This window comes from Nesoenas mayeri (assembly GCF_963082525.1).
Source record: "Nesoenas mayeri genome assembly, chromosome: 12".
NCBI classification, from domain to species: Eukaryota; Metazoa; Chordata; class Aves; order Columbiformes; family Columbidae; genus Nesoenas; species Nesoenas mayeri.
In genome coordinates this window covers 17,411,864-17,424,974 of record NC_137547.1, presented here as the reverse complement: position 1 = coordinate 17,424,974, position 13,111 = coordinate 17,411,864, and the positions used below count along the sequence as shown (strand labels likewise).

General features: G+C 37.7%; 1 protein-coding gene across 1 annotated transcript in view; it reads left to right on the top strand.

Annotated features, from left to right (window-relative positions):
* The window catches only part of LOC308044785 (neural-cadherin-like), a gene marked incomplete at both ends in the record, with an annotated part of 56,787 nt that overhangs the window by 10,573 nt on the left and 33,103 nt on the right, over positions 1-13,111 (top strand). Inside the window, 6 exons of the mRNA XM_080351655.1 lie at positions 3,308-3,505; positions 4,333-4,558; positions 7,075-7,279; positions 8,731-8,842; positions 10,143-10,392; positions 12,644-12,786. Of these exons, the coding sequence (XP_080207781.1) occupies positions 3,308-3,505; positions 4,333-4,558; positions 7,075-7,279; positions 8,731-8,842; positions 10,143-10,392; positions 12,644-12,786 (1,134 nt within the window). The remainder of the gene's footprint in view (positions 1-3,307; positions 3,506-4,332; positions 4,559-7,074; positions 7,280-8,730; positions 8,843-10,142; positions 10,393-12,643; positions 12,787-13,111) is intronic.

The window sequence follows — 13,111 nt, the reverse complement described above, 5'->3', positions numbered from 1 at the left end:
TCAAAGGTTCTTAACTCAGCTTCTGATTTAGTGCTTGCTATTTTAAGCCTGCAGTATTCCCAGGCAAACTAAGCTGATAGTGGGTGTTTACAAACTTGGGACACAGCTTCTACAAGACCCGTTCTTTTGGGAAGAGACAGGCAATTCTCACACAAGCTTCTCCCTTTTGCACTTACTATTTTGGGGCAACCTTTTAATTAAAATCTTCGGATCATTCAGGCAGACAATGATCTCATTTGCCACTTCTCATTTAGAAGTTACCCCGTCGTGTGTTGCTGTGGTGTATTTCAACCTTAGACTCAGATCAGTGTCTATCAAGTTCCCTCCTCTGCAGTTTCTTCAGGTGTCTTGGACTGGCTGCTCTGGGACTTCTGGAACACACATTCTGACATGAAACACATCTGTTTGAAACACATCTGGTTCTGTTTAGTATGGCAGTGGGAAATAATGTCCATGCTACTGCTTTTTACTCCATGATTTTTGGACTTTTGTTTGATGCTCCTCCTGGCTTCTTTTGTGCTATACAGAGAAGAAAGCATGCAGCTGATTTCACAGGCTGTCTAAATGTTGAAGGGAATAATAGCTGGGTGACTACGAGGACAGTGTGATAACTGTGGGCTACAGTACACTCACCTCAACATCAGTCTCTTTTTGTAATGAGGCAGTTCGAGTTTATCATTGGAAACTTCAGCCTTCCATGCTATGTTATAAAGAACATTTGGCTAGAGAAAGCTGAACTGAGCATCCTTATGCCACCACTGCTGGCTGCAGCAGTGCAATACACAACACGCACCATTTGTCTCAGTTAGAGTCAAGACCTTGTAAGACTTGGGTATACATGGAAACTCTTTCCATGAAAATATAAAAAAGTTTGTTGCGTGTATCCATGTTCTGTGATGGAGTAAGGCATGTTTAGGCTTATTTTTCAGGAAACCTCTTCTGTGATTTACTGTTTGATAAATTAGAAGTTTAGTTTTGCTGTAGTCACTATTTTTTGCATATGTGCTGTCTTAAGCTAATATATTCTCTGGAACATTACATTCTGAGTACAGGATATAATTACAAAGCAGTTCATTTGGATTTAACAAGTTTACTGTCAATTCACTTTCTGTTTCTCTTTAGAGAAAGAAAAAAGAGTGATGTACTCACAGTTACTCTTCTGAAATTCAGATGAATTCGTACAGTTTTACAAGCTTAACTAAAAAGAACTTCTGTGGTTATTTTGGGTGAATGCTGATTTTTCTATTAAGAGAATTTTCTGGATAAGAACAGAGAGTACTCAAAGGTCATGATGGATTAAGTCTCAGGAATCTAAACTAAGAAACTTACATTTGGCTTTGTTAATCACAGCACCAAGGAGTTTTCTTTACGACAATCCACTTACTGGTTGTTTATAGATTGCAGATTATGATACGATGTACTAAATATGCCACTCGCCGTCACACAGAGGGGCGTAATTATGAAAAGCTGAAGCTTGCAAGAGACTGATGTGAAAGATATATTAGCACTGGTGTGGGAGTGAGGGGATAACATTAGTAAATGCAGACATCAGACAAAACTAATGCATTTTAATGGGAACATGAATGTTTTTTGGAGGGGGTATAACACTGCCATGAAGGACGTGGAGAGCGAGTACCGTGGGTGAGCCAAAGTGGCCCATCCTCCTGGGAGAATATTCTCCTTAGCAAGATAACACTGTTTACAAGATTAGACGTTTAGGCAACACTTTATATTTAGAGTCTTAAATACTAGGTTCTTTGTATTATTAATTAGATTTAAATTAAAACTGCTAATTTTAGGTGTTACTCTTTGTGTGTTGTTTCAGTTCCTGTAAGGCTATTTTGGAAATAAATACATGCATGTGTAGATATGTTTTCATGTATGTGTAAATAAAAAAATACACACTGAAATCAAGTAATAACACCATCAGCTTTAAAAATTCTGACTTTACATCCGTTATTAAAGTTGCGGATAAATGATGTTGTAAATGTAGACAGCTGTTTTTACTTGGACCACATTCCCTTTTGCTTCCCCAGGCTTGTTAGCGGGGCTCAGGACCACATCAGTGCATGTGTGCGGCTCTCAGAGTGGGGCTGGCTGTGTGTGCCCCCTTGTTTGGAGCCACAGGCAGTGACCATGGGCTGCAGCAACACTCACGTTGGCTTCTGAAGCAAAACTCTTCATAAGTTCAGTGCTGGTCTGCTTGGAGCCAGGCCGGCCAAAACACCTAAGTTATATTTATACATCCCTGATGTTACTGGTAAATATTATCAGCCACAAAAAAAAGTACACACTTTGTCACAGTCTTACGTTACCCCAGCTGAGTTTCTTCGAAGTCTGAGCTGGCCGTGTGTGACCGAAGGAAGCGTTTTTGCAGTTGAAAATGTGTATAAATTTATTAAGGAGAAAATGACTTGCTGCCTTCTGTATCACTTTGCTTTCTCTGTAACGTGAAGATTTCAATCCTACCCTTTGGTCTCGCGTTCAAAAACTTTCTTCACCGAGGATATTTTCCTACTCTTTTCTCCTTTAATAGGAATGCATAACTCCATTTCTGGAGATTTCAGAGCAGTTTCTTTAGTCCGACATTCTTCCTTTCTGCCACCTTTTCAGCAACACCTGCCTGATATTTATTACTTGTTTAGGAGCACTACTGTCCTCACTAGTAGATTAAACAATGACAAAGGTATAACAAATACTTTTCCCTCCATTTTTAAGGAACTTGTACGGTGGATTTTTGGAGAATTGAATAGTTTCATTCTATGGTGATTTGTTTTTGGAGTTTTGTTTGTTTGTTTTTAACAGCATTTATTCTTTAATAGAAGTGAAAACCATATTAGATTTTCACTGAACTTGCTAACCAGGAAACTCACTAGTTAGAGTAGGTCGATTGGGATTTTTTGGCAGCAGTTCTTTAATTTTCAAAATTCAGAGTTGCTGTAATCACTGTAGAGACAAAGTATTTCTTTATACGTCTTTTTTCTTCAGCAAAAAAAGATTTCGGAAAACACGTATTTAAATTTTAAAAATTTAAGAATACGTGATCCTTCCTAAAAAGAGATGTTAGTAGAATGTAACATGTGTGTCCCTCATCTTGCAGTTCAGTGATACTTGTGCTGGTTATTTTTAACCCGTATTGTGTCTGGATGCTGTTGATTGCAGAAGAGCCTTAAAAGCCAAGTTTTTCTGGATTACATGCCAACAATATTGCAGACAATACTCACTCAGGAATTGATACATGTTTCTGTTTGTCTGAGTGCCATCAAGTAGCTGCCTCAATATTTCTTTGTTGTTCTGTGACCATCAGGAAAGGATTGGTACCTGGTGCACTTGTCACTTACTGTGACAGACGTGAATGACAACGTCCCCGAATGGGCCATGGAGCCCTTCCCGTTCTTGGCTGTGGTTTCCCCTGAAGCTACGGGAGGTACTGAAGTGTACAAGCTGCTTGCTGTGGATGCAGATGAAGGGATCTGTGGAGCTGTAGAATATTTTCTCTTGGACGGTAAATTTTAACCCTCTCATTTCCTGCATATTTGGCTTCACTATTGTGAATTTTTTCTCTTTTATCCTCACTTCTGTTAGTGAAAAATCTTCCATGCAAAAGGTTCGTAAACCTTCAGCTTTCTGTGTGAGAAAAAGCAACTTTCATTGAGGGTGCAGGCAAGATTTGCTGAATTTGAAGTACATTCTCTGTGCAGAGTTGGGTTCCCTCAGGGAATGGGGGGCTGGAGCAGTCCATGCTCCTCAGGGCTTTGGCAAGGGGGTGGCAATGGAGCTGCCTGGTCTTGAGGTAGAGCAGTACATGGAGCACAGGTGGTTGGGTGGAGAGGGTTAATGTTCCTTCTCCCTTGCCGTGTCATGTTTCTGGTTCATTTCTAACAATTTTTTAAGTGTTTGGGTTGTGGTTTAGCTTTGCAAAGTTAGTGCAGACTCACTAATGATTTTCTTCATGGGGGTCTTAAAAGAAACTTCAGTAATAGTTCAAAACTCTCCAAGCAGAAGTGGAGTAGCAATACCTCTCCAAAGGTAAATTTGTTCTTCTTGGCCAGGACTCTAGCAGGGTATATTCTCATAAGGAATATTTAGGATCAAACAACAGCAACGTATTGGAGGATAGAGAAGAGTGATAACTGTTTAGAAAAGTATAATGCAACTTAGAATGAATTAATGTAATTGCTCATTTCTAAGTTCTAATCAAACTTGAATTTTTGTGTGCATGGTGATTCTGGGCCCAAACTAACTCAGGAATTTATACTGTATTCCCCTCTTGATTTTAATCGAGTAAAAATGTTCTTTGCTGACAACAATTTGTGGATCTGTTCTTTTTAGGTGGTGAAGACAGATTTGAAGTTGAGAAGGACACTGGCTTGATTAAAACGACAGGTTTGCCATTGGTGAGGGACAAGGAGTATTTGCTGACTGTACTGGCAGCAGATAAACTTGGAAGCAGAGGACCCCCAGCCTCCGTTTCTATAATTGCTGGATTTCGACCACCACAGTTTACAAACATATCATACTTTGCTTATGTTCCTGAAAGTATGCCACAAGGAAAATCGTAAGTAACAGTTAAAAATAATGCTGTGAGCTTGTTTTCCTAGTTTAACTTCTGTTTCATCTCCACAAAACCTCAATATTGTTTGTGAATGATAAATACATAATATGAGTAGCAATTTAGATATAGAAGCAATCAAGATACAGTTCAATTGATGTATTTTTTAGTCACCCTTTTATGCAGAAAAATGGTATTGAATCATTACAGTTTCTTGCTTTTTTTTAAATGATGTGGAAAATATTAGCAAGTGTTTATTGTGTTTTAATTTTCAAACAAAATGCAGAATACAAATTAGAACTGTTACATCATGAAGAAGGATATCCTGGTGCAAAAGAATACAGTCATTTTATGAGTTAAATTTGGAGAAGAGCCTTCTCCATCAAGTGAAAATCAGAAAAAATAACTGTCTTCATCGGTCACGGTGACAAACTGAGAAAACTGAAGATGCCACAAAACTTGTCATTTTATTTTTCCATCCTTTGTCTAACCATGTGGATCTAAATATCACAGAAAATGTTAGTAACGTAGGTCTGCTTTAATACTGGGTTCTCTCTGTCCCAAACTGTGTTGTTCTTATGGAAAACATTTCCTCTTCCAGTTGAATCGAGAATACTTTTGTCCAGTAACATCTTCCTTGTGTTATTATATTATCTGTAGTCTTGTTATTGTACTGTTCAGTCTACAAAATTCAGTATCACAGTGTTTAAATAACAAAGGTGTGTTAAGGTAAAAAAATAGCAACTGTTAACAGCAGACAATGAGATTTTTCCTTAAAACTGCAGTAAACTTAAATAGCACGGGCACAAAAGAAATGTAAGAACTGTGAGACGCTACAATACCAAACAAGTACCTGCCATTTTGGGTTCAGTTATGTTTTAGGATTAAAAACAAAGACATTCTTTATTAACTAATTTTTGTCACTACTTAAAAATAGGTTTACACATCTAGGATAATAATGGATGAATAATTTTTCTGAATTACTTCATAATATCCAAAAGGAATGAAGTATGTAATGTGGTTATTATGTCAGAAGAGGTTTGAATATAAACAATGTGCTCAGTGAAAGTAGTTTCCTGTTACGTGTTGACCAGAAATAGTCATGAAAATCCCTGTAGAATCCTGAAGTTCTGATGTTTAATTTGGACCAATTACACAGGGGTGCAGGCAAATGGAGTCACTGTTGTGTGCTGGGTCTCTGGGTTTGGGATCGCACAACCGGAGGCTGATTGAAGGCGGCTGGTGAGCAGGCGAGCGTTACCAAATCTTTCTGTTCCTTTAGTCTGCCACTAACGCTGATGTGCTCGCTGCATGGGCAGCCTGATCTGATGGAAGACAAAGCCAAAGGAATTAAAAAGAGTTTTCAGCTGGGTTGTTAGCATGCTCACTGCATGGCACTGTGATTTTTAGTGCTGACGGGAGAGGAGAGGTGGCAGGAGAGCTGGGGTAGGGAGTTAAAAGGAGGACAAAATAATTCCTGTTGGCAGGAACACCATCTTGGCGCTGGCTGAAACTGATTGTGAAATCACATCATAGGAAAATCCAGAAAAAACCCCGAAGTTATGACCTCCAGCAACCTTTTCCGTTGTTTTAGTATTGCACCTTGGGGCAGTGAGAAGGCAGCAGCATGGAATGTGTAGATGTGGCTCTTGTGGACTTGTGTTAGGTTTACAGTTGGACTTGATGATTTTAGAAGTCTTTTCCAACCCAGATGTTTCTATGATTCTATCCCATGATTCTATAAATACGAAAGGGGAAAAAGGTGTTCAGATAAACTGAGTTTTGTCTTTTTTATTGTGGTTGTCACTGGATCATACATGCTGGTGGGTTCTTCTAGGAGACAGAATTCTTTTTCCTAGGAAACCTGCATGGTAAGGCAACAGAAACTTGAGGAACTGGTATTCTGTTTTAAACCCTTTACAAATATTTATTTTTAAATTTCCTCTTTTACTTCATACTGCAAATGTTTTTCCCCCCTTGAAGACTTTAAACACATTGGGCTTCAGTGGGATAAAGATAGTACCAGACAAGGGCTAGGAACACATATCCTGTCTAACCTGTAACATGCACGCTGTTAGTGACTGGCTTTTATCCTTCTGCAGAGATCTGTTGAAACTTCAGGATGGTATGACTGAAGCAGCAAACTTACCATGCTCTTATTAAAATGAATCTTTTGTGTCTTGCTTTATCTTTTAGTTTCCTGGCTGAAAGCCATCACCACTGTAGGAGAAAGTTAGACTAGGCAAATTCGGTGGCAGTAAATGAAATCGTCTGTTCCTATGTTTTTAATCCTTACTGTTTTCTGTTTCCAAGAATCCTATCTATATCTGTTTAACCTCAAGGTGATAGAACTACTGTATAACAAAATGTTTGAATTTGATGTTGACTTCAGTGAGTATTGCTCTGATCAGACCTACAGGATTGCACCATAATTTCTGTTCTGTATAGTTTTTGTCATATCTTTCAGTATGTTATATTACTTGCTTAAGAATCCTCTTTTTCTCTTTATTTTTTTAATGCAGCTTTCTTACAGTCACTGCTGTATCATATCAAAACAAAACGCTGCGCTACAGTTTGCTAACTAATCCTAGTGGTCTGTTTAGTATTGATGGGGCAACAGGAGATATCAGTTTAACTCGGAATGTGGATTATGAGAGTGACCAACACCAGTATCTTCTTTTGGTCAGAGCAGAGGAAAATGAGGGACACTTCAGTAGTGCAGCTGAGGTAGGTGTTCACTTCTGGCATTCTATATATATGGGGTGTTTCAAAAAGGTGGACCCGATTTGAAATCACAATATCTCTGCAACCACGAAGCGCCCATGAACGAAACTCTTACCACTTGAAAGGGCAGGGCACAGAGTTTCTAGATAACTCATTATATTGTTTGTAAGTTTTTGTGAAATTAACGTGTTGCCATTGTGAAATATACTGCTTTGAAATCGGGTCCATCTTTTTGAAATGCCCTGTATTTCAGTTTTCCTTTAGCCTTTCCAGGTTTCTGTACTGATTCACTAGGGCTCTCATTTCCCCAGCTCATGCTGTCTGCCCCTTTTAAAAGTCTTTCTGTCTATGGGTAGATTTAGGGGCTGATTCAGGTACTCTTAGGGTTCACTCTTGCTGATGCTGAAAAGGCTGTTTCTGAGGAACCAAGATGCTGTTGCATCATAGATCCTAGGCCTTATCCGGGAAACTATGGACACAGATGCTGCCACACCACATGAGGTCTTGTTTTACTCTAAACCTTCATAAACTATGATGTATATTTGAGATTGTTCCAATTTAAAACAAAGGCAAACCAGAAAGTGTTCTGTATCAAGAACACGAAGTGAACTTGTAAAGAGAGAAATTAACAAAAACTCACAGATATTAGAAGATGATGGTTCATGGTGTTTTGGAAAGCTGTTTGACACCAAAAATATTTCTAATTATAGTTATTACAGTTGTTTGAGTTCAAAGATTCACTGAGCTAGGAAATGCGTGCAATATGACAGTTTGTTCCTGCTGCAGGAAATAACATGGACACTATAAAGGGAATCAGAGGCAGAATTATTAGGAATGAGTGGGAGGACACAGAAAGACAGTGTGTCAGTGTAACAAACAGTGGCTGTAGCACACCAGAGACTGATTGTTTCTATTGTCTCTTCTCTGTACTACTGTTCACATTGTAAGCAATACAACTATGGACTCATATTTGACATAGGAGTAAGAAAACACTTTTAAAGATATTAGAAGCAGGATAATTTTTCTTACTTGTTTTGCAATAATCAGTTCCATTTATGTCTGATTTACACTGCTGTAATTCAATTCAGAACTTGGTCTTGGAGATTTATACTGCTAAAAGGCAATATGCTTGGCAGTAGAATTTTTAGTGTTACAAATCACAGAAGTGTTGCAAGATGAGGTAATGGAAAAAGGATACTTGGAAAGCAGACTGTCCATTCTCCTTTAAATTAATAATAGGAAATAATCAATGGAAATGAAGAGTGAGTGGAAAATGTTGCTGTAGGGGACTGAGACTTGGCCATTCCTAGTATTTTGAAATCTAGTATATGAGCTATAGCTTCTGAAGACCTCAAGGATGTTTTTGGTATGTTCTTCCATCTGATATTTGAAGAGCAATGAAGTCGTTGCCTTGATTCACTTTGCTATTTAACATTCCTCTCTTTTTCATTCAGGTTTTGGTTGTAATCACAGACGTGAATGATTGTGCCCCTGAATTTCATCGGTCGATTTACAGCAAAGTTGATGTTCCTGAAACAGTTACTATGACAACTGCACTTCTACAAGGTTAGTACTTCTAAAACTATTTGTTACATTCAGTATCAGAATTTTTTTTCCTCCTACTGATTAGAATTCAGTTTGGAAGGTAAAATTACCTGCCCCAGCATGGATAAGTGCAACTCTCTGAAGGCAAATGGCACCTTGTAGAATTAGGTCATGATTATGAACTCCTGCCACAGCCCAAACAAATTTGAGGGATGGGAGATGGAGGAAACAAGTCTTCGTTGTAGGATTTTGAAGTAACAGGACTTCAGTTGTGGTTGGTAGTGCAGCAGCTGGCTTATAATAGCAATCTTGCAACATTCCTTTGTTTTGAAGGAAGAGAGTGATGTTGGATGAGAAATTACAGACACAGCAGCTCAGCTTCTCTGCCTGTCTGTAAGAGACCTACATGGGATTGCCATAGGAAATACCGCTCTTTTGTGCTAAAAGCCTTTTGCATGGTTTAACTATTATATGTGAAGTTTTGTTTGGGTGCTTAAGAAAAAGACCTTGCTTCTTCCCAATATAACCAATAACTTAAGCTTTAAATGATTATGCTGTCTAAATTATGATTATGTAAACTGCAAAAATCCTATAGTGAAAATGGTTGTAAAGAAATAAGCAGGTCCTGGCAATAAAAGAAATGTATGTCAACTAAACGGTTGTAAAAGGGCCTTATATTAGTCTTTAGCCCTTACATAAACTTTTTATAAATCTTCAGGGAGAAAAAGGAAATTAAACTACAAGAAAATTGCTGTTGCCTAGTAAACAGGATTTGTTAACCTCCTACCATTCTATTTAGTGATTTATTCTGTACTGATGGTAGTCTTCAGTTACTCTGCCGGTAACTGTGCTTTTAGCATAGGTTTTTGTAGGTTATGGGTGGGATCTGACAAACACATTGATTTAACTTGCATCAGTTGAATAAATTTAGATGTTTCTTCTTTAACCACACAGGCTGTGGTCTGTCCAAGCCAGCACTATAGATCAGCTGGACAAGAGAATATGCATCTCTGTAGGAATGTATTCTTGGTAGTACAGGGCTCTTTAAATCCAGCAGATAAAGGCGAGATCTAGTGGCTGAATTCAATCAGGGACTTAACTTTTTTCTTAAGGTTTTTTTTAAGCAACTTATTTTCAAGTAAGGGTTAGTCCAATAGAAAGCACAGAAGATAGCACATTTTTCTAAATGATTTCAAGCACTGCATGCCAAGGGAAATGCTATTATGGTTTTATACTACACACTAATTCTCTTGTTAAAGTACTTAGCATTCCAGTTCACAGACTTTGATCTACACAATGTCTTTCTCTTCTCTTTTCATAGTGACGGCCACTGACTGCGATTCAAAAGAGAATGCCGAAATACTGTATTACACTTTGAGTCAAGACTTCAGTATTACTTCTCATGGAACTATTTTTCCAGCAACACAATTAGACTATGAGCGACCTAACCATCTTTATGAATTCGTAATCATGGCTGTAGATAAAGGAGAAGAGCCAAAGACTGGGACAGCAACTGTTAGGATCCATGTTTCAAATGTCAATGATGAAGCACCTGAGTTTTCCCAGAAAATGTAAATACATATTCTTAAAATCTTGTTATCTTTGTCTTTTACTATTGCTTTATTCATTTTTGGTCGGAAGGCTGATCGTTACAAAATGGTAGCTGATGTTGGTTCAGTCAAATCTGAGAGTTAGTCTTACAAAGGTGGGATCATCTTTTGAGTCTGAAAAAAACAGGCAGAAAAAGCAGGCAACTCGGTGTTGTCCTCAGCCCTCATCTGGAGTACATGGTGGTATTTTGCCTTTTAATTGGGCAATTTAAGCTCGGACAGAGTCATCAGCCTGCATCCCTGGTTATAATTGTTAAAGAAAAATGCTTAGATGGCAGAGTCCTGATGGACCACTGAGTCATAAAACCCACGAGATAAATGTCAGTAAGTGAAGTTCATGTAATTTCACTTAGTTCCACGCCCTACAAACTCCACTACCTTTTTTTTTTTCCTTCTTTTAGAGGATCAGGAAGCATTTTTCATCCATAGTTGGGGCTCAGAAGCATCTGAAGCACTGTCAAAAGTACTATAAACTTGTATTTGCATTAGAGGCTTAGTAATGCAATTCCAGTCAGCTTCTGCATCAGCTTTCCACTCTTTAAAAGTAGAAGTTGCTCAGAACAAAATCCAGGCAGACATTTCAGCGATGCTAAGCTTGTGGTTTAGGTCAACAAAACATCGAAGCTTTCTTTATTTAAAGCTTTACTTTATTTAAAGGTAACCTCTGGCTTCAAAATCTTGTGCCGTCCTTTCTTTCCTAAACATTGCTTAGAACATATGGCTTGGAAAAGTTGATCTTTTAAAAATTCTTACTGCATCTCTATGCATTTTCAAATACTAAACCATATTAAGTTTCTCACTCTTCAGATGATGTCTGCTCTTAATTTATGTGTTTTAATACTTAGGGTCATTGAATATTTAGTTGTATCTGTTCCCTATGCAACAGCAGGAAAACTGCTATCATATGTATTTATAGACTGGAAATGGAATTGAATTTAGCTCCTGGAATTCAAATTATCTCAAGTTTTTGTTTAACCAGGTTAACCAGGCTTTGCTTTTGCTTTATCTTTCCAGTTATGAAAAAAATCTTGAACCAAGATGTGAATTTCAGACAGAAGTTGGTTGAAGTGAAGTAGATTTATCATGAACACCCATCAATTAGGTCCTGTTGAGAGACTGGTTTGCAATGAATGTGCCAGGCTAATACAGATCAAGATGAATATGATGTCCCTCTGGCCCTTTGTTTAAATAGATTTACAGTCTGATATAAACTTACGATTCCTTGCCACAAGCTTTCTTTCATCATGGTTATTCTGTGTCTCAGTTATGAAATGCTTAAGGCTCCCACTCTGTTTCATTTTGTCATTATTTACTTCTCCTTTTTAAGAGACCTTCTCTGGTCACTTGAACTCTTCTGTCCCTATATTTCATATTTAATATTAGCAGAATTACTGTTCATTTGCTTTCCAGATGCAGAGTGAAGACAGTGTCCTGAGGGTTGTGACTGAGCTAAACCAGAATAATCTACTTCCCTTACTTCATTGCATATTAAATTGGGGGAAGAAAAAAGCTGTTTTCACAAAGCTTTTGACGAAAACACAGATACCTAGACAGCAAAAGCCATGGGAGACGTTTTCTGTGCATCTATTTTATTTTTCTTTTAATTTTTTCCTGTTCTTAGCATATGAAGAGTCGGTCCATAAGCACTCTGAACCTAGTGGCATGTGTATATTTTATTTATATTATTGGATACACCCAGCTGCAGTTCATTCTTATGGCTGAGCTTTGGGAGGTATACTATGGGCATGTTTGTAGTATGCATAGTCTGGTCTGTGCTAAATCCAGTCAGATAAAATAATAAATATTTGGGACTTTGCTAAAGCAGGGGGCTTTTCTACTCTAGAGGGCATTAAGCTTAGGCTGATAATGCCTCTTAAGAGCTTACAATGTCAGTGATGTGTCTGGAATTGAGATTTTTGTAAAACTGACATTATGCATATATCCTCCACATCTAATTCTCATCTTAGTCATGTTGGTGCAGGGACTACACTGAAAGCATTTTGACAGCTTGTGTTGGAAAGTGTGCTATAATAAACAATACTATCATTTCACTGGTTAACAAAGAAGCATCTTATCAGTGTAATTATATTAATAAATGACAAATCTCTGCAGTGCCCTTTGTACAAGTAGTCAGAAGATGCTGTAAACCAGTTCTGTATATATTGTTTCCTGTCTAAGTTCATAAATGTGTTATCATAATTTACTTTAACAGCTACAGGAGTTTTGTTTCTGAAGATGCAGGCCCGAACACACTGGTTGCTACAGTTAATGCTGTCGACCCTGATGGAGATGGTGTGACATATGATATTCTGTCTGGGAATCAAAAAGGAAACTTTGTTATTGACCCTAATAAAGGTAATAATATATTAGCTCTTTGCTGCTGCAGCCATGATGTTGGTTCTGATGTGATGCAGCTTGAATTTGATCTTCGTTTGGTAGCAATTGTAAAAACTGAATAGCATATTCTGGTTTTGAATCTAATAGTAACCTAATATTAAAAAATGCAGGAAAAAGATGCAGTTGTTCTAGACTCCATTATAATGCTAAAAACCTAGTAGATTTTTCCTAAAAGCTTTGTGTAATTGACCTGTCTTACTTGGTCATTGCTTCTTTTCACTTAGTAACTTAATAGAGAGCATTATTATAATATATTATATATATATAATATATATAATTATAT